This window comes from Uloborus diversus, chromosome 1 (assembly GCF_026930045.1).
Source record: "Uloborus diversus isolate 005 chromosome 1, Udiv.v.3.1, whole genome shotgun sequence".
NCBI lineage: Eukaryota > Metazoa > Arthropoda > Arachnida > Araneae > Uloboridae > Uloborus > Uloborus diversus.
The window spans coordinates 68288849-68311552 of record NC_072731.1 but is presented as its reverse complement, the minus strand read 5'-3'; the positions used below and the strand labels follow the sequence as shown (position 1 = coordinate 68311552).

The 22704-nt window shown below is 33.7% G+C and overlaps 2 protein-coding genes across 3 annotated transcripts in view; one reads left to right on the top strand and one right to left on the bottom strand.

The window, feature by feature from the left end:
• Window positions 1–15795, bottom strand: part of LOC129230298 (rho-related BTB domain-containing protein 1-like) — a gene marked incomplete at its 3' end in the record, with an annotated part of 130513 nt that extends 114718 nt beyond the window's left edge. For both annotated transcript variants that reach the window (XM_054864705.1, XM_054864715.1), the window contains 2 exon segments: window positions 14891–14992; window positions 15700–15795.
• Window positions 15796–16459: 664 nt separating this feature from the next.
• LOC129230288 (drebrin-like protein) overlaps window positions 16460–22704 on the top strand; it is a 44864-nt gene continuing 38619 nt past the window's right edge. The window contains exons 1-6 of the mRNA XM_054864690.1: window positions 16460–16752; window positions 16924–16979; window positions 17061–17173; window positions 17317–17391; window positions 18545–18682; window positions 21240–21317. Coding sequence (XP_054720665.1) covers window positions 16670–16752; window positions 16924–16979; window positions 17061–17173; window positions 17317–17391; window positions 18545–18682; window positions 21240–21317 — 543 coding nt within the window. The 5' untranslated portion in view covers window positions 16460–16669. The remainder of the gene's footprint in view (window positions 16753–16923; window positions 16980–17060; window positions 17174–17316; window positions 17392–18544; window positions 18683–21239; window positions 21318–22704) is intronic.

Here is a 22704-nt window from a genome sequence, read left to right as displayed (position 1 = left end):
CTAGCGTTTCATTAATAAAATATGGACGAAAAAGCTCTAGACCAGCGTTTCTGAATTTCTTTGATGTGTGGAACCCGTTTTAATGCTCACTTTCTTCGTGGAACCCCGGTTTTTCGTCCATAATTTGCTGTGGCGTAGCCAGGATTCTGTTTTAGAAGGGCTCTGGTTTCTTACCACAAAGAGACTATCACGCTAACTATTTGCCATTAAATCGCTTATCAAATAGATTTCATTATAAGTCAGGTTAATTACTGATAACTGCTAACTATTATTTGTCAAAAAACAAATACGCTGGTATTTGAGAATCGGAATATTTTCAAAAAGAATAAATAATTTCAGAATGTGTTCATAAGTTACATAATTAAAATATTTTCTTAACAACAAAAGGAAATATTGACCTGTTTTACCTACCCTAGCGTTAATAATTCACTTAAATTTACACAGAAAAGTTTTTGAGCCGTTAAAATTAAAATGTCTCTTTTTTTTAACTTTTTTGGTTATTTAAACCAGAGACTTCAATGTCAATGTGTGTTGACATCAGACAGAGCTAGATCATTTAGACGCTCTTGACCAGTACTGCTTTTTAAATTGGTTCTCACTCCTTAAATGTTTAAATTGTACTTTCCACTGCGGAGATGGCGAGCGGCTATTATCAAGAGCAGAATATTTAAAATTGGCGGCAAAAATATTAATGTTAGGCAGCATTTGGTAATGTTGTTGGAAAGAAGGTTTTAGGGCCCTCAAGAATTTTTTTCAACGTTGTATTCACTTTTAAACTATCTTTAGTGATATTAGGATGGGAGGTCAATAGCTTCTTCCAGACACTTTTAAAATATAAGTTTTGAAGCGCAATTTTAGGCTATCTTTGGAGAAATTAGGTGAGAGGGAGGTGTTTTGATCTCGAAAAAATGTTAGATGTTGAAATTTAAAAAGCACAATTTCAAGTTCTTTTTGATCGCTGAAAATTTGCATTATTTTAGGTAAAAAATTAAATTATTCCTTCAGTGGCTAACCCAGGTCGCGGAACACAATTTAAGAAACGCTGCTCTTAGACCAATTGAGATCAAACAAGAACGAAATACGCATCAGACAAAAGCAAAACACATTTCCGATTTTGCTTAAACAGGAAAGTGAAACGATCGGAATTCCATGCCTAGAAAACCACGATAAGCAAATTGCTTGCAAGAACTCCACTGATCCAGAAGGAATACTCTCATGTTCGCATCGTATGATAAAAAATAACTCAAACTATAAAAAAAAACTACTTAACTATTCCTTATTGTCTTACAAAAACCTTATAAATTTCATAATTATATTGTTTTATAAGTTTCGTTAATTTATAAATCCATACAAGACTAAAATTACTACATGCAGTTTATGAAGAATATTTTAGTTTTAACACGAACACAATCAATCAACTCCAACCGTCCCATTCTTCATTATAACTTTTCCTGAGGTACGAACCATCGATATGTAATATAGTATACTTATTTTAGCTCGATATGGTGTGAGCCAATTTCGAAATGAAAATCACGAAATGATTTAACAAAATAAAAGTCACAAGGTTAGTTACCTTGACCAAGATCGAATTAAGATTTGCCTTGACAAATGCTTAGAGTCCTTGATTGCTATCTATAAAATGTTATATAACGCATAAATTGAACAGTAAGCAATTTTTCTTCACGCAGAAAGAACATACTCATCGTGAGAATAAGAGTGGGGGAGGGAGGAAGTACTTTAGATCTCAGAAATTATGTAATTATTTGAATCAAATATTCTCGTGATAGAAAGCACCTGCTCCAATCAAAAGTTAAACAAATTCAATCGCTTTCACTTTGGAATTAATGACAACTTATTTTCTTTTCAGAAAGAAATATAAATATGTAATTAATTACAATACGCGAGTGTACGTACTTAAGTACTTGCAAAAAAGATTAAAAAATAACGCAATAGAACTCCTGCTCGCTCTCTCATACTCTAATTTGCAAAACTGAAAAGGTCCTAGAAATCGTGTCAACTGATAGCTACCTTCTTCGAGGACTCTTAAGAGTGGATGCTTCATTGTTACGCATTGAATGTGAGCGAACCAGGAACACTTCTTAACTAAAAGACATCTAATAGAGACATCACAGAGTTGCTTCCCTCCCACCACAAGACTCAGATTTGTGCTCGACTGCCACGAAAGTTAGTCGCACGTTTTAATGGAAGTATTTTAATGGAATTAGAATGTTTTTTATCCCACCCCCCCCCCTTTCTTTTCAGAAATGTCTTGAAAAACTAAAATAACACAATTAAGCCAATATAAATCAAGGACCAAAAATGAATTATCGACCAAATGAAAGAGCGAAGACAAGTCGTGAGACAATGGAGAAAGTGATAGGTCTTCTCGGAGCGTTTCTCGTGATTTCAAAACGGAATATTTTTTCGACTGGTATACTTTCTATAAGATGAACTCCAATCGGAAAACTTGATGAAAGTTAAAATGCTTCATAACAAACATCTAACCTCCTTCTTTCTCAAAGAAAAACGTGTTAACGTCGAAATTCGAAGGTTAGCTTTTCAATTTCGGAGATAAATACGTTAACGTTGTACAAAAGTCAAGTTAAAGGATACAATGAAAAATAAATAAAAGAAAGTGAGCTCTGAGCAGAATCATGTCAGTATTAAGGAATTCGGTAGGAATGAACAGCGCACAACGCTGCATTTATGCCTAAATAAAAAATGCGAAAAAATATTGTATTGTCTTGCAGATGTAGCAGCAAGCTATAATGCTGCTTGGACCGTTAACCTCACAACACACTGTCGTGTTTCAACGGTAACGCTTGGACCCCCCCCCCCCCCCACGATAGAAATAATTTATCATTTTATTTCGGCATAAATCCAGCACTGCCTCATTCATCTCGACTCTACGACAAACGGTTATCCCCTGTTTCGCCGACATTTCCAATTTTCTCCCCTTTCATTATAAGGTATGATTCAAACTGAAAAGTGGGGGGGGGGGGGGGTTCGTGTCGGCGAAACTAGGCGAACACCCTAACAGCATAAGTTACACAGGATTAACATTAAAGATAAGCAGACAGTTTCATCATCTCCAATTAGAAATATCAACATTTCTGTTTCTAGAGTCTGATACACAATGCTTATTAATCGCTTCTTTCAATGAGGGTGTTGCCATAGTGCTCATTAGATGTCTGGCTTTCTGCCATCAATAACAGTTCTTTGTTGACGGAGTAAAGAGAATTAAGTAAAAGGGAATGACGCATTACTGCATCCGGCAAACTTGTGGCTACCTGCCATTTGATAAACCAAAATCAATGGCTTCTTCCAAGGTTACGCAGCACTAAGCTATTAAATAAAATCAACGCAATTAAGAAGCTTTTGAAAACACTATTGCTGGAAACGCATTAATTTCGCTTAAAGGCAGAATATATGTAATGCGTGAGATATTTCTCATCACTAATTAAAGTAAATCGTTTAGCGAAAACAAAAATGTTTAGCTGAGAGTACAAAGAGCTGCAACAGAAAAATTCAACTTCGGTATCTATTTTAGTGGTGCCAAACCCTTTTCTACACGAGGATCGCACTTCATATTATGAACTTCGCACAAGCTAGAGCACGTATAAATTTTAAATATATTTAAATTTTTTCTACATAATATGGAAAAACATAAAAAAGGAGAGAAAAATTAGAAACTAACAATAGTACAGTAAAAATAGGGATCGGACACAAACATCCAAAAAAAAAAAATTTAAACCAGTTGCAAATTGCTTATTCCCAATAAATTTCCCAATAAAAACTGGTAAAAAGTCCCACCCCATTGTGCGTCGGGTTTCGAAATGGGCAGGAGCCAATCCAGGATTTCTTTCTCGCTACCTATTTTTGTGAAAGTATTGTAAAAGGTTTTTTTTATCAGCATTTTTGTGAAATTTTAGAGACATCCTAATTTTTGTAAAAGAGAAGTAGAACAAGTGAAATTTTAGTTCGAAAAGTGTAAATGTCATCTAGTATTATTTTTAACAGATTTCGTTTTTTGGGGAGGGAGAGCTAAAAATCTAAGAAGTACGAAAAATACCATCGTAATTTCAACTTAATGGGCTATGTACTATGTACGATAGGAAATTATGAAAAAAACGGTTTCCCAAAACAGATGTTGAAAGATTGCGATAATATTGCATAAATACACTTTGGCGAGAAACAGCTAAAAATTAGTTAAAATACTACAAAAAGGTTTCTATTTCAGTGATTGTTCATATAAACCTGCTTAGAATGTTATTTTATGAGTAAATTTTGTTTTAAACGGTGAAACAAATTTTATAATTTAAAATGCAAATTTTTGTGAAATTTTCAATGTTTTTGTGAAGCCACTGATTTTATAACTTGATTTTTGTGAAAGTACCGATTTCAAAACAAGATTTTTGTGAAGGTACTGAAAAAACGGTAGCAAAATCAGCCTGTATTGGGCCCTGATGGGGGGGGCATCTAAAAATTGATATTTTGGGTATTTTTTCGGAATTTTTAGAGTGCATTTCAAGTGGAAATATTATGTCATACTAAATTTGAAAGCATTAAACTAACGGTGCTTAGGGGAGACCGGGGATAGTTGGCGAACGTTTTAAACTTTATTTTTTTTAAGGTTGTAAATAAAGTAGCAACATTTTCTTTTATTGCTTGGATAATCTGTATGGTATCAGCAATAAAGTCGTATTTTTGTTTTGACAGTACTGTGCTTTGTCTATTTTTTACATAAACTTTTGTGAACCTTCGCAGAATTCGCACATTTGCCCCGTCACGGGGTAAGTTTGCGAGCTATATGGGGTAAGTTAGCGAATTTAGAAAAACTCCTAATAGACACAGTTTATTTCACATAAAGCCTCAATGATGCTTTAAATAAGCAAGTAAAACTTACCAATGATTAGCACTCATCAGACCGCCATAGGAAAGTGACTGAGCTGGAGAAGGAAAACCTAGATGGAGATGGAAGTCAAGAGTGCCAAACAAACTGGTAGCTAATATAGAGTTAGCGCTGACCAGACAAGTGACCGAAACAACGGTTTGGTTCAACTCGAATATTGAAGGCAAGGCATGGTATATTCGGTAAATTACCGCCCAAAAGCCTGGGCTAAAGCAGAAATACATGAAATAAACCGCCAGCTCAGTTATTTCCAGCCGAGGACTGTAGTTTCGTGCTTATTAGCACTCTAATAAGCATGAAACTGCAGTCCTCGGCTGGAAATGACTGAGCTGGCGGTGTATTTCATGTAAGAGCTTATGTATTTCCTAGGTTTTTATCACGGTTTATACTGGTAAAAAAGTAGTTTTTCCTCAAGTCCTGGTGAAAACCCAACCCAGGAATTATACGCTGCTGCTGAGTCTCTGCAATTTTTTCCTCAACACAAATGCATTGAACCTCAATATTTACAGTAGAACTCACCAATAGAGACCGTTTCAACGGACTGTAGGTTGTTTATTTTACATAGCTTGGACATAGCTTTCACATTGCTGGAATGTTCCTCTTACGTAATTCTAGCAATGTAAAATAAACAACCACACAGTTAAGGATAAAGCCTTTATTTGCATAAGAGTAGACCATTTGCTCCTTTGTCTTGAGTCTTTTCTCTTTAAGTAATAAGGGTAATATAATCACAATTTCAAGAAGAAATCATTATTTTTCAGATTAATTTTGATTATATCTTTATCCCCTACCTTTATACCTATAAACCATATTTAATTCAGTTGCTAAAATTATACAAGCAATTTTCGAAAATTAATATTCATATTGTAATATTTTGTTGTAAGTCAGAAATTATTTTTATGTTATCAAATGACAAAGTTCTTTTTATTACCATTTTAAACATTGGGATTTTTTAATACTCAGTGCAGTATTTATTTAGCTAATATTTAGCTTATTTGTATTTTGAAAAGTGAAATAGTTCGTTTACTTATTCATTTACTAAATCACCTACTTATACATTTATTATATAATTTATTTAAATTCCTTTACATAATAATTCACTTATTAATTAATTCATTCACTTGTTTTCTTATTAATTCACTATTTTAATCACTCATTATGTTTTCCTCATGTATCAATTACTTAACTTATTTATTTATTTATTAGTTTATTGTTTTGTTATCTTTTCATTTACTCAATTATCCCTTTGTTTGCTCTTTAATTTGTTCAAAAATATTTTTCACTATCGAATAGAAAATATTTCATAATAAAAATACTTCATTTTTCACTTTGCCCCATGAAAAAAAAAGGAGTGAAAATTTTCCACTTATTTTAAAGGCACAATTTTACTGCCAAAAATAAAAAATAATGCTTCAATACAAGTTTTATTATAAAACTAGAAAGTCGCCCATCAAAGTATGACAGGTGAAAATTTCTTCTACATTCGAGCAAAGCCATTGCATGTTTGGTGATATTTTGATAGTTGAAATTGTAATCCTAACTCCAGTGTATTAACCCTAAAATCCAGTAAATAGTGTTCATTATTGGCTATTTTTACGTTACTTTATTATCCTAAAATGACAGTCTTTCCAGTAAAACAGATAAGTTAACGGATAAAGTTCAGCCTTGTAACGATAAAGCCTTTCTCAGCATGCTAAGCATTACCAAAACATGCTATAAAATTATTATGCCGTTGCGCGAGTTCTATTGTTGAAACACGCGGGTTACTCTTAATCAGCTATTATATATAAGAGGATACAATGTTCTTTATGTACTGCAATTTTCAAAAAAAAAAAAAAATCAATTTGGTCATTTAAAAAAAAAACTCTGTCAGCTTAACCATTTAACTTTGCCCTACATTCCCCTACATCTTTCAATTTGGCATTGAAGAACTAAAAAATCCCCATCAAAAGATTAAGGGTCTGCATTATGGACACTTGCAAAAGTTGGTAATAGATTCTAATCAGCCGACTGAATTACCAAAGTGTTTTCAGTAAGTTTGGCACTCTTGGCTTCCTTAATTTGTTTTCTACCTCCAGCTTAGTCACTTCCTATGCCGGGCTGATGAGTGCTAATAAGCACGAAACTGCAGTCCTTGGCTTGAATAACTGAGCTGGCAGTGTATTTCATGTATCAAAGTGTTTGTTGAAGAACCAATTTCGGTTTTATCAATTTGGGACAATTTTACTTCTACTGATCGGTAAATGCTTTCTGATTGGTAAATGCTTTCTTTGCTTTACTTTTTCAACAAATTCAATTTCAATTTTTAATAATTTTTCCTTAGTAAGGATTATTTAAACCCGTAGAAGTTCAGTTAAATTAGAAGAGTACAATATACCTAGTTGAGTAAAAGGCCTATTGCACTAAATTCTGATTTACATATAAGCGAACTATATTTTCATCTGTGGGATAAGTTTTACGACATGTCTCATCAGAAGTTTTGCATTTTCAAAGACTATTAAAAAAATTGTATAAATTAATAAAATTACTAAGAAATAACACATTATTATCATAGTAAATTTAGAAGAGTATAAATATTATTTCTTTTATTCAATTTTAAATTTAGAAATTCAAGTCAATGGAGAGTAAGCAAGAATATACAATACAATACAATACAAAAGTGACGACCAGCAACAGGCTCTGGGCCCAGCTAGACTGGTCCTAGTAAATTTACAATCCCCAGTGAAGATCAATGGCCCTCTTAAAACTGTCTACTCCATTGCTCATTACCACCTCTTCCGGTAAGCTGTTCCAAGGTTCCACTACCATGCTAAAATAATAATTTTTCCTAATATCCATGTTAGCCTGAGATTTAAATAGCTTAAAACAATGACCCCTTGTCCTGTTTTCAGTGCTAAACTTTAGCCCCGTAACATCTTTCGTTTTAATAAATTTAAACAGCTGAATCATGTCCTCTCGGTCTCTTCTTTGCTCAAGACTGTACATTTTTAGCCTTCTAAGCCTGGAATCATAATCTAAGTGGGAAAGTCCACTTATTAGCCTTGTAGCCCGCCTTTGAACCCTTTCCAATACATTAATGTCTTTCTTAAGATAAGGAGACCAAAACTGAACAGCATACTCCAAATGGGGTCTTACCAAACTTCTATATAAGGGCAGAAGAACTTCTTTAGATTTATTTGAAATAGATCTATTGATAAACCCAAGCATCTTATTGGCTTTGTTGCTAGCAATGCTGCACTGTTAGCTAAACTTTAAATCCTTATTAGGACCCCCAGATCAGTAACTTTGTCTGCCTGACTAATGACTGAACCTTGCAAATAATAACTTGTACACTTATTTCCATGCCCTAAATGTAGCACTTGACATTTCCCAACATTAACAGCCATACCCCATTTATCAGCCCGCTCCGTAATATGATCTAGATCCTCTTGCAGCTGATTTGCTTGTTCTTCATTTTCTACAGTCCCCATAACTTTGACATCATCAGCAAAACAATTCATGTTCCCAGAAATATTTTTGTGAATATCGTTCATAAAGACAATGAACAAAACAGGCCCTAACACTGATCCTTGAGGAACCCCGCTTAAGACCTCACTCCAATTAGAATAATTTCCCCTTACAACTACTCTTTGTTTCCTTCCGGTCAGCCAATTTTTTACCCAAATGAAAGTTTTCCCTCCTATTCCTATATCAGCTAATTTGCTAAGTAGAGCAACATGCGGTACCTTATCGAAAGCTTTTTGAAAATCAATGTAAACAACATCTACAGGCTTCTTATTGCCCAAAGCCATGGTAACTTTGTCATAGAAATGTAATAAATTAGTTGCACAAGATTTACCTTTCCTAAAACCGTACTGAAAACTAGTCAATAGATTATTAGTCTCTAGAAAATTTACTATCTTAATTTTCATCAATGTTTCAAAAATTTTGCAAACCACCGAAGTTAGACTCACAGGTCTATAATTTCCCGCACTCCCTTTAGACCCTTTCTTGAAGAGCGGTGTAATGTTAGCCAGCTTCCAGTCCTCTGGCACTGTCCCCGAATTATAAGAAGCATTGAAAATGTTTGCGATTACATCTGCTAATTCCTCTGCACATTCAACTAAAATTTTCGGATAAATATTATCTGGCCCGGAGCCTTAGTCTCTTTAATTTTTTTCAAATGAAGTAAAATGTCATCCCTGGAAAATACAAAGTCCTCAAGCTGTACTATAGCTTGTATCTTGTTGGCGTCAACTGTTGAGATACAGTTATCATTAAAAACACCCGAAAAAAAGTTATTAAGAACATTAGCAATATCACTATCGTCCTGAATTAAAATTCCGTGCTCATCAACCAGTGGCCCAATATGACTATTTCGAACTTTCCCCAAATTAGCGTATGCAAAAAACCTCTTGGGATTCCTGTTTATGTTATCTGCCAGTCTTTGCTACAACTCTCTTTTCTGAATCCGTACCAAATACTTAAATTTACGCCTCGCCTTACAATATTGGAGCCTATCTGCACTGTGACCTGTTTCTCTAAACCTGTGAAAAGCCGCTTGCTTGTAATTTAGAGCATCTTTAGTTTCCCTGGAGAACCACATTGGCCAAATTTTAGTGTTGACACCCTTTCTCCTAAAAGGAACATGATCCCTAACCGTATTCGCTAGATTCTCCTTAAACTCTGCCCACTGAAGATTCACATCGCTATTGTCCAATCCAGAAGAAAAAACTGCTTTCAAACTCTGCCGAAGTGCCACAAAGTCCGTATTTCTGAAATTGGGCACAAACCTAAAATTCTCTACTTTGTGCATATCAAATTTAATCCCAAACCTAATACTGTTGTGGTCACTATCTCCAATGTGTTCCCCTACACATAACCCCTGAACAGAGCTTTCCATGTCGCAGAAAACTAGATCTAAAATTGCGTCCTGTCGAGTACCCAGAGTTACAATTTGATCTAAGAAACAGTCACCAATTACTTTCAAAAAATCCTCTTCACTGCTATTACTATGGTAAAAATTATTCCAATCAATTCCTGGAAAATTAAAATCTCCCATTATGATGACTGACCCCTTGCTAGAAATGTCACTAATAATACTAAACATCTGTTCGTCTTGACCCTGGCTTAAGTTGGGTGGCCTATAAATATTCCCCAAACGTAGTTTTTTGCCCTTATTACTAATCAACTCCAGCCAAATCATATCAATCTCATTAGGTTTATCATTAATTACCAATTCATTGCAAATTAAAGTGTCTCTGACATAAAATAAAACCCCACCACCTCTTTTACCTACTCTATCTTGTCTAAACAAATTATACCCAGCAATAGATAATAAATCATCATCACTTTCGGTAGCCCATGTCTCGGTAACTCCAATAATATCCAACCTCTCGTCTATAATTATGCTTTTCAATTCTTCCATCTTGTTCCTAATACTACAAGCATTTGTATAAAAAACCTTAAGTAAGCCCATCTTACTTTTATTTAATGCTGCACGATTGTTTGAATCCCAAGTGTTAAAATCTTTTCTCTTATTAGCCACCCTATTTCCGTTTCTACTAAAATCCCGATAGTTAGTACCCTTTCGAATTCTGCTCCTTAAACCATGCCCCCCATCCCAACTTAGTTTTTTGATTCTGAAGCCTCTAAAACCAAACCACTAACCATTTTGACCCCTGTAGAGCTCAGATGTAGGTCATCCCTAGCAATCCAATTTCGTTTACATCTACTCCACACATCAATAAACCTGATACTAGGCTTAACGCAAATTTCCTTGAGTACCAGGTTCATACACCTAGCCCGTTGGTTTAACCAACTCCTATGCACTCCATACCTGGGAAGCAAACCAACCACTTGGACATTTGCCGAACAGTTGGTTGCTTTGTCCAACAGGGAATCCCATTCCTTTGTAAACTCATCATTGTTACTATGGCCTACATCGTTAGTTCCCACCCACAAAGTAACTACATCCTCTTTATTAAATACCCCCTTCTTTTCAGCAACCCTATTTACATCTCTCACCCAAGCCCCTGGCAAACAACATCTAGCCACCTTACGTCTAACTCTGCCTATTGAGTTTCCCACCTCACGCACCATTGAATCTCCCAAAATTATACCCTTTGTTTCCCAGTCAGTCGCCTCAGCAATAACTTTCCCCTTTACCTCTGGAATTTTCCCACTATCTAACAGATAGCTAATTCCCACATCCTTTTTACTAACTTCCTCCTTTAATTCTGGAATATTCCCACTATCTAACACACAGCTAATGCCAACCTCCTTTTGCTCCTTATTGCTCAAATATTCTAAAGAATATTTGAGGCATGGATTTTCAGACGTGCCAACAATGGCATAGAAAGGTCATATAGGAAGACCGTGAAAAGCAAAGGGATGTAAGTGGACACTTTCAAGTTTCGAGAAAAAAGCACTTTAAAATTCTGGTCCTGGGTAGGCTTTCTTTGGAAAGTTTTTCTAAATCATGCTGCATAGCAGCATTTAAAAGGATTACTAGAACTATATCCTGCCCCAAAACAGACGAGAGGTTCACCAGCTATTTGTACTGGTTATCTCCAAATTTTTTAATTCGGCACTCATATCCCTTTTTGTTGCTCACTACTTCACATGTCGTGTATGTAGTTGATATAGTATCATCATAGAAACCTCCAACATTCAAACGCCACTTAGAGACAAAGCACTCACGGCGAAAAATGACTTGGAATTCTTTTGATGTCATAAAGTTGAACTCATACATAGAGGGCTTGAACCTATGGGAAGATACTTAAACAGTTTGGCAGTAACGCAGAAGACATCATCAGGAGGCAAAGCAAAAAAACTTCTCACATGATTAGTGAAACGCTTGTTAAATCATGTTTATAGAACACTGAAGTTAGATCTCAAGAGAACCCAGCCTCGAGAAAATACAAAGGAGATATAAGAGAAATATCAAAGGATATGGAATAAGAGAGGATAAACAAAAATATTACATTCTTCATTCTATTTGATTCAACTTCATTAATCAACAAATTCATATGTACATTTACTTGTTTTTGTGCAACATATGCATTCAAGACATTACTTCAAAGAATGGAGATAATATAGCATCATACTGTCAATTTTCTTAGAGTTAATTGATTGAAGTGGGAAAAAATCTGTGGGATTGGTACAGAAGGTGTCAAATGCAATGTTAGAATCAAAGTTGGGCTTTCAGGCGAAAGTAAAAATTATTGCAGGCTGTTCAGTTGGCAAAAAAAGGGTAAGTGAAAAAGCTATGGCCTTAGAGGGTACAAGAGCAGATTCGATTTTGGCACTAATAGTTGAAAAAAGTGTGGTGCAATATTGAACATGCACCATGTCGTAAAATATAATTAAGTTAGTGGTATTTTATACATTTGATGATGGTGATGCTAAAAATCAACATTAAAATTTAAAACAATCATTCACTTAAGCGTGAGGGGCAATTTAAAAAGGCAATTTTTGTAAACAATGTTTTGTGACTGAAAACGTACATCCATTGAGCCACGTCATAAAACACGATTCTTCCTCAGCTCCGCTATCGCTATGCAACAGTTCAATGCGTTTCCCAACACATTGCTTTTGGCTATCACTATAATCAGGGTCCGAAAGTGGATGGCATTTCTTTTTCTTTTTTTTTCTGGGGGTTTTCCCATTTTAGTCAATTTTTAAGAGATTACTAAGATAAATATCTTAACAGCACTTTTTGCATTTTCTTAAAATTTTCATGGCATTTCGATCTATCTATGAGCCAAAAGTTTTCATCTCCAATTTTTGAGACTAGTACATCTGGAAGGAGCTGTGTCTTTTTATCTGAGGGGGTTGACAGTCCTCATTGTTCACTTTGAAAAGGAAATTGAGGGAAACAAACAAAAAGAACAGGTTTTTATACTCTGATTACATGTCAGAATCTGGGTGCAATCCTTTTCTTAGAAGCAGATATTTTGAAGACTGGGTGTTTCTCAATACTAAAAAGCAAATGCATTAATATTTTTCGCAAAAGGCAGCTTTGAGTGTCTGTGCCCTGATTCTTAGTAAAACAAACCTATGTGTAAGTTAATGAAATATTTAAACTAAATACTTAAACTAATTTATTAATGCAATCCTGGCCTCATTCCTGAAGTGCGGCTTTAAAAATTATAACAGCATTTTTTCAATTTTAACTACTTTTTTAGGGTCATTTTTTACTTTAGTTGGGTGTTATTTTAGAGCATTTTTAGGGCTTTATTACATCATCATCTTCCGGGCCTTGGTTATAATCAACAATTTATGCTTTGTTTCAATTTCCTTTTTTAAACAGATAGAACTAATTTTCACGTAAAATGACGGAAGAAAAGCTCATCAAAGGCCAATCCGATGATTTGCCGAAGTTGAATAGCAGGAATTTTATTGGTTTAAACATTCTTCTAATGTGTGAAAAAAATGTTGTCATGCTACACTTGATTTTATTATACTAGTGGTACCCACACGGCTTTGCCCGTAGTTGAAAATTAAAAGGTCATTCGGTTCACCTGCATATTTACAAATAATGGATGACGAATTTCTCTTCAATTTGCTATGCTCATTTGCTTGACAATGTTACGGTTCGACGTTGTGATAATTTCGTAATTTAACTCTTCCATGTTGTGATACTTTGCTCGGCAAGTTTTCTTAAAATTGGAATAGAAAAAGAATAAAATCGAATTTTCGAAAAATCCCTTTGAGGTGCACACCCCCATGCTACAAACTAATTTTGTGGCAAATTTCACGAGAATTGGCCGAATGATCTAGGCGCTATACACAGAGGTCCTGACAGACAGACCCGGAAAGAGAGAGATCCAGAAGGCTAAAAATGTACAGTCTTGAGCAAAGAAGAGCCCAAGGGGACAAGAGTCAGCTGTTTAAATTTATTAAAACGAAAGATGTTACGGGGCTAAAGTTTAGCACTGAGAACAGGACAAGGGGTCATTGTTTTAAGCTATTTAAATCTCTGGCTAACATGGATGTTAGGAAAAATTATTATTTTAGCAGGGTAGTGTAACCTTGGAACAGTTTACCGGAAGAGGTGGTAATGAGCAAGGGAGTAGATAGTTTTAAGAGGGTCACTGATCTTCACTGGGGATTGTAAATTGACTAGGACCAGTCTAGCTGGGCCCAGAGCCTGTTGCTGGTCGTCACTTTTGTATTTGTATTTACACTTTTGGTATTCAAAGAAAATCCTTAATAGCCTTACTAGTATACGTATAAATCCAATAATCTCACTTTTGCCCTCAACTTTGACAGCAAGCGTAACAACAATCCCATCAAGTAAAATTTTAATATATATTGAAATAAATATGTACAGCTAACTCTTGATAACTTGGAAATTCAATGGACGGGCCAAAACCTTCGAGTCATAGCAAGTTTTCATAGCTCTCTCAAGAGTTTGGGACTCACTGAAAACTTGGGGATAAAGGAATGTTCGAGTTATAAAGCTTTGAGTTATCAAGAGTTGAATGCAGCTTACAGCCTCCCTCATGGGCTGATGTAGACTTTGTCGTTGAACTCTTCTTGGGAGAGGGGGACAATTTGAGAAGAATATTATCTTATTTTGAGGGCTCTCTTTCTGGTGTGGGGGGGATGCTTCATAATAATTGAGAGGTGCATCATCCCCCTTGGAGAGGACATGCTGTGTCTTGGAAAATCTATTTAGTGAGACTGGATTGAGTGGAGGGAGAGAAAATACTTTATGCAAAAAATTTTGCAGATCAAATGGATACTAATTGAACAAACTTGATTCGAGAAAGAAAACATAAACTGCTTCAGTTTCTTTTCTTCATTTCTTCTTTTGAGTTATCTTAATAATCATGACAATATAAAAAATTTCTATGACTATCAAAATACCATGTGTAGTATCTCATGATATTTTTCGAGTTAAGCTCAATTATCATGACTATAAATAATTTACATAATTATCAAAATATATCTATGAATAATCATCACAATACAATACAAAAGTATACCTACTTGATCTCTTGTTTATTCACTCCTACATCATTTTCAGATGTGGATTAAAACATTGTTTTCTTTTTATACAGGCCAGAAAATGAAAAATTATTCTTCAATTCACTGAAAATATAAAACACATTCATTTGTTTCAAAGTTAAAAAAATGTTAATACAAATAAATTAAGATGCTTTCATCTTAGATCCAACAATATTTCTTAATTCTTTGCAATGCTTTCTGAGATTTTTTTTTTTTTTTTTTTTCCCCCATTTCAGGGTTTTTTTTTTTTTTTTAATGTGGAAAATAGCGTATGAAAAATACACTAAAAAAGAAACAAAGTTAAGGAGGGAACCAAATCTTATACTATATAATACAAGTCAAACACATAATCACACAAAAGTATGCAATAAAACGTGCATGAAATATCAAAATGCAAACCAATGCATAAAAAAATTGTTTCCATTATATTACATCCTTTTTCCATTAATTTGATTCATAATTTTGTAGAATTACTCAAAGAATTCCAATATATTATTCCCATATGAATAAAAGTTACAACAACCACAAGGAATACATTTAATACAGGAGATTCATAAAAATAAGGAATAAAATATAAAGTTTATAATCACAATAAAATCACGAATTTCCAAAACATTAAAATTTTACTATAACATAAGACAAAAGCAGCTGTTCTAGCTTCCAAGAATCTACTTCAGTAGCTGCCATTGTTTATACTTTTATGTAAATAACAGAATTGAGTTGATTTTTAATAGGAGTGTTTGCAACAGAAATAAATACAATTTGAAAGAATAAAATTTCCATAATCTTACATGAAAATTTGTCAGTATCAGAGAAGAGAAAATCTCCGAAGATTGGGAAAAATACAGCAGTCCTTTCTCAATTGACGTCTTATACGCAGCTTGTCAACACAACAGAGAAAATCAGCTTTCGGCATGAAGAGCCGATGGATCAGATTGTTCATCCTGTGCAGTTTCGGGTTGCAGCATTAAATGTTGTCATGGGAAAAATTGAAAAAGCGCCAACGACGCCAATAGTGCATACATTTTTGTTGATGGCTAATTCTTTCAAAAACGTTTTTCACGGAATACTTTCCTGAAAAAGTTCGTCTGCAAATCACATTAATTTTATCGGAAGGTTGTTATTGCTGTTTTTCGATACAGTATATACATTGAGTGCATTTCCCCCCCCCCGCCCGTCATGAAAAAATTTGAAGTAATCCGTCAGCTAAAATTTTTTAAAACATTGATTTATGATCTAAAATATATGCTGAATTTGCTTTTCTAGTGCGTGTAAAGCGAATTTATTCAATCTCTTTCTAAATGTAAATAAATCGCAATTTCGTAGTTTTAAGTCGATTAATAATTCTGCATACAAGATCATTCAATCTTATTAATGTTTATTATTTCCTTCTTGTTTACCTCGTAAGTAACTTTAGTAACTTTTAATTTTGATTCTTTTTAGGTGTTTTTTTTTTCTATAAAATTTCTAGATTGATATAAATTGCCAAAAGAGCAACTACATGCCTGTTCTGGAGGATCAACCAACAACCCGTTCGCCATGCAACTGACAACGGCCATGCCCAATGTCTAATGTTTGCGAATTATTGAAATAAGTCATCATTGTGTATATTCAGTAACAATACTGAGGATAAGTATTTTAAAAGTGTATGGTTAATAATTTTAAAAGCAATGATTTTTTCAAGGCATTACGTTTTGCAAAAGAACTAGTTTCCTGTTTGCGAAAGATAATTACTTGATAACTTTCCTAGTCCATTTAAACATGTCGGTAAATTTTGCAAAACATCGTAATTCCTTACTTGAAGCTTGGAAGGATGTTTCTGACGACAAAACAGCTACTAATTGGTAATGTAAACTATCATATTAGCTGATTTTTTTCCCCCAAATATAACCGTTTATATGATAGAGTAATTTGTCTGTATTTTAACAGTGTTAACCTCGAATTGCTATTCAATCGTTTTTAACTTATGAACTCTATAATGTTCTTTAGATCTTATATGTAATTGAATGTTTCAGGGCTCTCTTTGGATATGAGAAACAATCAAATGACTTGTTTGTTGTTGAAAAAGGAGGTAAGTCACTTACTGTTAATTCACAAAAAAAAAAAATCTGTATCTTTACATTTAAAGCTTAACTTGCAAAAATTTAAACAGATGGAGGCTTAGAGGAATTGGCTGATGAGCTGAACAGTGGAAAAATAATGTATGCCTATTGTAAGGTTACAGATCCAAACACGAGTCTTCCAAAATTTGTATTGATCAACTGGGTAAGCTTAGCTTTGTGCTCATTATAAGAATTCGTTTTCATTAACCATACTAAAATATAAAATAAGAAATAACAACGTCAGAAAGCCCAACGTCAGAAAGTATTTGGTTTCTCTGAATTGTTAATATTTTTTTTCTTCTGAAGCAAGGTGAAGGAGCACCATTGACTAGAAAAGGAGCTTGTGCCAATCATGTACATGATGTTTCTAATTTCTTTAAGGTAAGTCCTTCAAAAATGAATTTTGTTTAACTCAATGCAAAAGATTTTCTTCTCCTCCTTTTTCTGAAACACTGATAAGCTGTTGTGCATGATATTTTGTTTAAAAATAATATTGTGATGAATGTTACTGGCAAATAAGAATTTTGGATAGAAACAACTCGTGCAGTCTTTATTTGAAAAACCAGCAATAGCGTATTTTGTTTCAGAACCTGTTTCTGGTTGTCACTTTTGGATTTGTATTTTGAACTCAATGATGTAAAAAGAAGAATAAATTATTATTATTATCATTATTATTTTTTTTTTTTTTTTTAAGATTACTTAGCCCATAACCTTGTAAAATGGAAAAAGAATATGATTTGACCATGGTCCCACTAGATGATGCTGACGCTTATCAGGCCTTGACAATTTATGACTTTTCTGTGTTAAACTGATGCAGCTCATGCATCCACCAATCAATGTCAACTTTCAAAGTTTTTATTTTTGATTTTATGTCGCCCATTTTGACCGCAAGAGGGGCTGAGCGGAACTCCTGCATCCACCAATCAATGGCAACGTAATGAAAATAGATGTTTCCTGTAGTGCCCGCTTTGTTACCATGAGTTTCAGCGATTGTCACGGCCTATAAGAATTAAGTTGGGCCATGATTTGACTTAATTAAAAACCATTAAAAATAGGAGACCATTTTAGCTATCTGAGCCCTTACCTTAGTCAAAGGCAAGGAGAAAATTCTGCCTATGGAACTTTGGAAGAAAGTTCACGGGCCAGGTCAAATTTCTTTCCCATTTCAGCAAATACTTAGTATCAGCAAATACTAAGTATCAGCAAATACTTAGCAGTAAAATCATTTTTAAATTTTCAAAGTTTAAAAGCTTATTCTTATAATTTTCTTTAAAATATTAAGAGACAGTATTTTTCAATGCATCAAAAAAATTCATGTAAAATTGGACAACTAAATAGAAGAAACAACGATATGAATATTTTTGAACATAATTTAGTTGTTTGTGCAGTTAAATAAGTATAAAAATGACTTGAAGATCTGTTTTAATTTTCCTGAAAAAAATGAGTTCATTAATAATATGTATTTCTTATAATGTAAGTAAACATTTCATTTTCTGTTCTATGATTTGTCTTCAGATCTTGTTTATTTTTGTAGGGGGCACATGTTACAATTAATGCTAGAATGGAGGATGATGTAGAACCTTCTCTTATATTGGAAAAAGTTGCAAAAGCTTCAGCTTCCAAATTTAATTTTAAAGATCGATCAGATCCAGTTGAAAATATAACGCCTGTAGTAAGTAAAAAAAATGTACCATCCGTATCTTACATTCTTAATAGCATGTAAATCATATTTAAATGATTCAATGAAACATAATAAGTTTAGAATTTTTCTATGAACATAAAATCAAATCAATCATTTTCACTTTTGCTTATTCTTATTGCTGTAAGTTTAGCTCAGGTGATAGAACCTCTGCTTATTCAGTTGTACATACAATAAAATATTCCCCATGACAGGCTATAGATATTGTTTTTGACTTTTTAGGCACCACCATTAGGGTATCATAAAAATGCATGTTTTATTTTCAATTTAGAACAGCTATTTTCCTATGTATTTACCAATTTTTAGTTGATATGTACAACAAAAAGTTTTGGGAAAGCAATTTTAGCTATCGTTAAAATACAATTTACGCAAAACAGCTTTTCTTTTAAGCAGTCTAAATGCAAATACATACAATACAAATGCATAACATTTTTGTCCTAATACCCTTCAAATGCTTCTGTATATTATATAATTCTTTTCATGTCTTTATGATTAATTACAGTTTATTCCCACACTGAAAACTGTAATGGAATTTAGTTAATCATAAAAAGTGTTACAAGGAAGCATTTGAATGGTATCAGAACAAGAATTTTAAATATTTGTATTTTCATAAAAGAGTTTTGAACTTAACTTTAACTTTTTTTTTAATTTTGAAGCTTGTTTCCTGGTTGTTAAACATTAATACTTTTCAAAAATAATACTAGAAATGAATTTCTTGGGTGAAAATGTACTATGTCCCAAATGTGCAAGTTAATGTTAAAAAAATTTTTTTTTGCTTAGTTGCTGTTGAATAAAGAGCTATTATTCGCTCTAGTTTCACCTTTACCATCCTTGTTTTTGAAGCTGGTTTGAATTCCAAATGCTATAAACACTACCGACTGCACAGCAGCCAAACGATAAAGATTGCTTTTCAAAAGAGAAACTAACTCTACATTTAGGCGCGTAGACATAGCATCGGCGGAAATTATGTGTTCTGAAATTTTACTCAGACATTAATGAATATGTATCAGGCATGTGAATTCCTCCAAGTAGCAATTTTTAAAAGAATTTTCTTGAAATATTAGTAGGTGCCACATAGACCCCTTCAGACTTCCTATGAATACAGCAATTTTCAGTCTTTCTAGTGTTAATAATTAGTAAATTGCATAGATTAAGGTTGATCTAACTAGAGAATTACAAGTTTGCTTTTTGTATAATTTAGCCGCTCTTCAAGAAAGTGTCTAAAAGGTAATGCTGGGAATTATAGACCTGTAAGTCTGACTTCAGTGGTTTGTAAGATTTTAGATACTTAGATCAAAATTAAGATTATGAATTTCTTAAAGACTAATAGCTTGTTGACTAGTTTGCAGTAATGGTTCAGGAAAGGTAAATTGTGTCCTACTATTTTATTGCATTTCTATGACAAGGTTACCTCGGCTTTAGATAACCAAAAGTGTGTGGATATTGTTTATATTGATTTTCAAAGAGCTTTTGATAAGGTACCGTATGTTGCTCTCCTCAGCAAACCAGCTGATATAGGACTAGGAGGAAAAACTTTACTTTGGGTTTGAAATTGGCTGACTGGAAGGAAACAAAGAGTAATTGTGAAGGGAAATCATTCTAAATGGAGTGATGTTTCGGGGTTCCTCAGGGTTCAGTTTTAGGGTCTCTCTTGTTTATTATTTTTATAAATGATGTCAATGAAAATATTTCTGGAAGCATGAATTGTTTTGCTGACGATGTAAAAGTTTTGGGGATTGTAGAAAATGAAGAACAAGTAAAGCATTGCAAAGAATAAAGCCAACAGAATGCTTCGGTTTATCAATAGATCAATTTCAAACAAATCTAAGAAGGTTCTTCTGCCTTCATATAGGAGTTTAGTAAGACCTCATTTAGGATATGCTGTTCAGTTTTGGTCGCCTTATCTGAGGAGAGATATTTCTGTATTGAAAAGGGTTCGAAGAAGGGTAGCTAATCTAGTGAAGGGACTTTGAGATTTAGATTATGTTACCAGACTTAATGGGCTTAATGTGTATAGCCGGGAGCAAAGGAGAGTCAGAGGGGACATAGTTTAGTTGTTTAAATTTATCAAAATGAAAGATGTAAATGGATTAAATTTTTGCGGGGAAAGCAGGACAAGGGGTCATTGTTTTAAGCTATTTAAATCTCAGGCTAACTTGGAAATCAGGAAAAACTACTACTTTAGCAGGGTCGTGGGCACTTGGAATAGCTTACCGGAAGAGGCGGTAATGAGCAAGGGAGTGGATAGCTTTAAGAGGGCCATTGATCTTCATTGGGGACTAATAAATTGACTAGGACCAGCCTAGTGGGGCCCAGAGCATGTTCCTGGTTGTCACATTTGTATTTTAAGAACATAAACTGATGTAATACTCATAATATTAATTACATAAATAACCCACGTTCCTAAAAAGTGAAATGAAATTGCGGAAACAAAAAGTGGAAAAATCTGAAAAATTAGCTGGTTTGTATATTGTATCAAAGTGAGCCACATTTTAAAATATGCACCATTCATCTTTTTATTTATTATCAGGGTAGTGTATACAAAAGAATTAGGCCTACTACAGAAATAAATCCAGTTGAAAGAGAGAAGTTTTGGATCAAAGAGCAGGTAAGTTAATACTGGAACTAAGAGTTGCATATGTGTGTGGTCACTCTTTCTATTTGTTTATCATCTGATTTTCTCCAAAACTGAAACAAAAACTTTGTTAAAACTAGGTTAAAACACTGAGGAAGAAAAGGGATGATACTATGTAAAATTAAACCGGAAGAAAGAATGAAATGATTAATCTATTTTTTGTTTTCTTCTGTCTATACTTAGAAGTGACTTCCTCTAAAACCTGAACTCCTTTTTCTTTCCAGAAGTTTGAGATACATTTGAAATAATTAAGGGGCCATCAATTTCATGCATCCCCTTATATTTTTGACCTAGCTATGGCCCTGCACTTAGGCCCAGATCTATAAATGTTGGTCCCCCCTGCAACAAAATCTAGTGCCCCTTCCCAGAAGCCAGCAGTGTATATTTGCAGCGTTGGTAAGTCTTAGTGCTAGTTTTTTTTTTTTTTTTTTCAATTTCTTGGTACACAGATCTGGGCCTGCCTGCACATATGCTTCTTTGGCACATTAGCCAACTTAATATTTTGTTATTACACAAATGTAAAGTTTCTGAAAATTTGATGAATTTCATGTTTTTATGATTACCATTATAGCTTTTTTTTTTGCTTTTGTGTGTGTGGGGTGGGGGGTGACATCACAAATTACCACCAAGGGTGACCACTGGGAAAATGACGATAATATCAAAGCAATAAGGTATACATGACAGCTACATTTGTGTAAAATTTCTAGATGAGAAAAGAAATTTTTTATGTTTTTAAATTGTATATTTTTATTTGCTGCCTTTAGCTTTCATCATACATTCTTTCAGTGTAAGTGAACTTAGTTTCTGTACAAGTAAAAAATATTTGCTGATTGGTAATTAAAGCAATCTTCTAAATGTGTTCTGAGAGAGAGAGTTTTATTCATAAATTTTTTCAACTAAAAATTAGCAGGGTTAAATGTACAATTTACAGATTTTTTTTTCCCACTTCCTAGTGTATTTCCTAGTGTTGGAATTTTCCTTAAAGCTGTGTTTTCCTGTGAGTTTTCAAAGAAAAAAAATTTAAATTAAACACTGCTCTTAATCACTTAATAATATTTTGACCAGTTGCAAGACCTTTTAATTTATTTTCCTAGTTTCAGAAAAGTTTTATTCATAATTCAGTGAATATATGAATTAAATCCATGACTTTCAGTCAAAATTTGTACAAAATAAACTTTGCATTATGTTCCTGCACATTACAACTTAAGCTAGCATCTATTTCACTAAGTATGATACTCGTTTTTGTTATGGCAAATTTTATTGAATTTTTAAATTTTAGTCAGTATTTTATAAATTTTGGTCTGTAAAATCAGTATTTTTGTCCTTCCAAACAGTTTTACCCCCTGTGTCTTAGTTACAG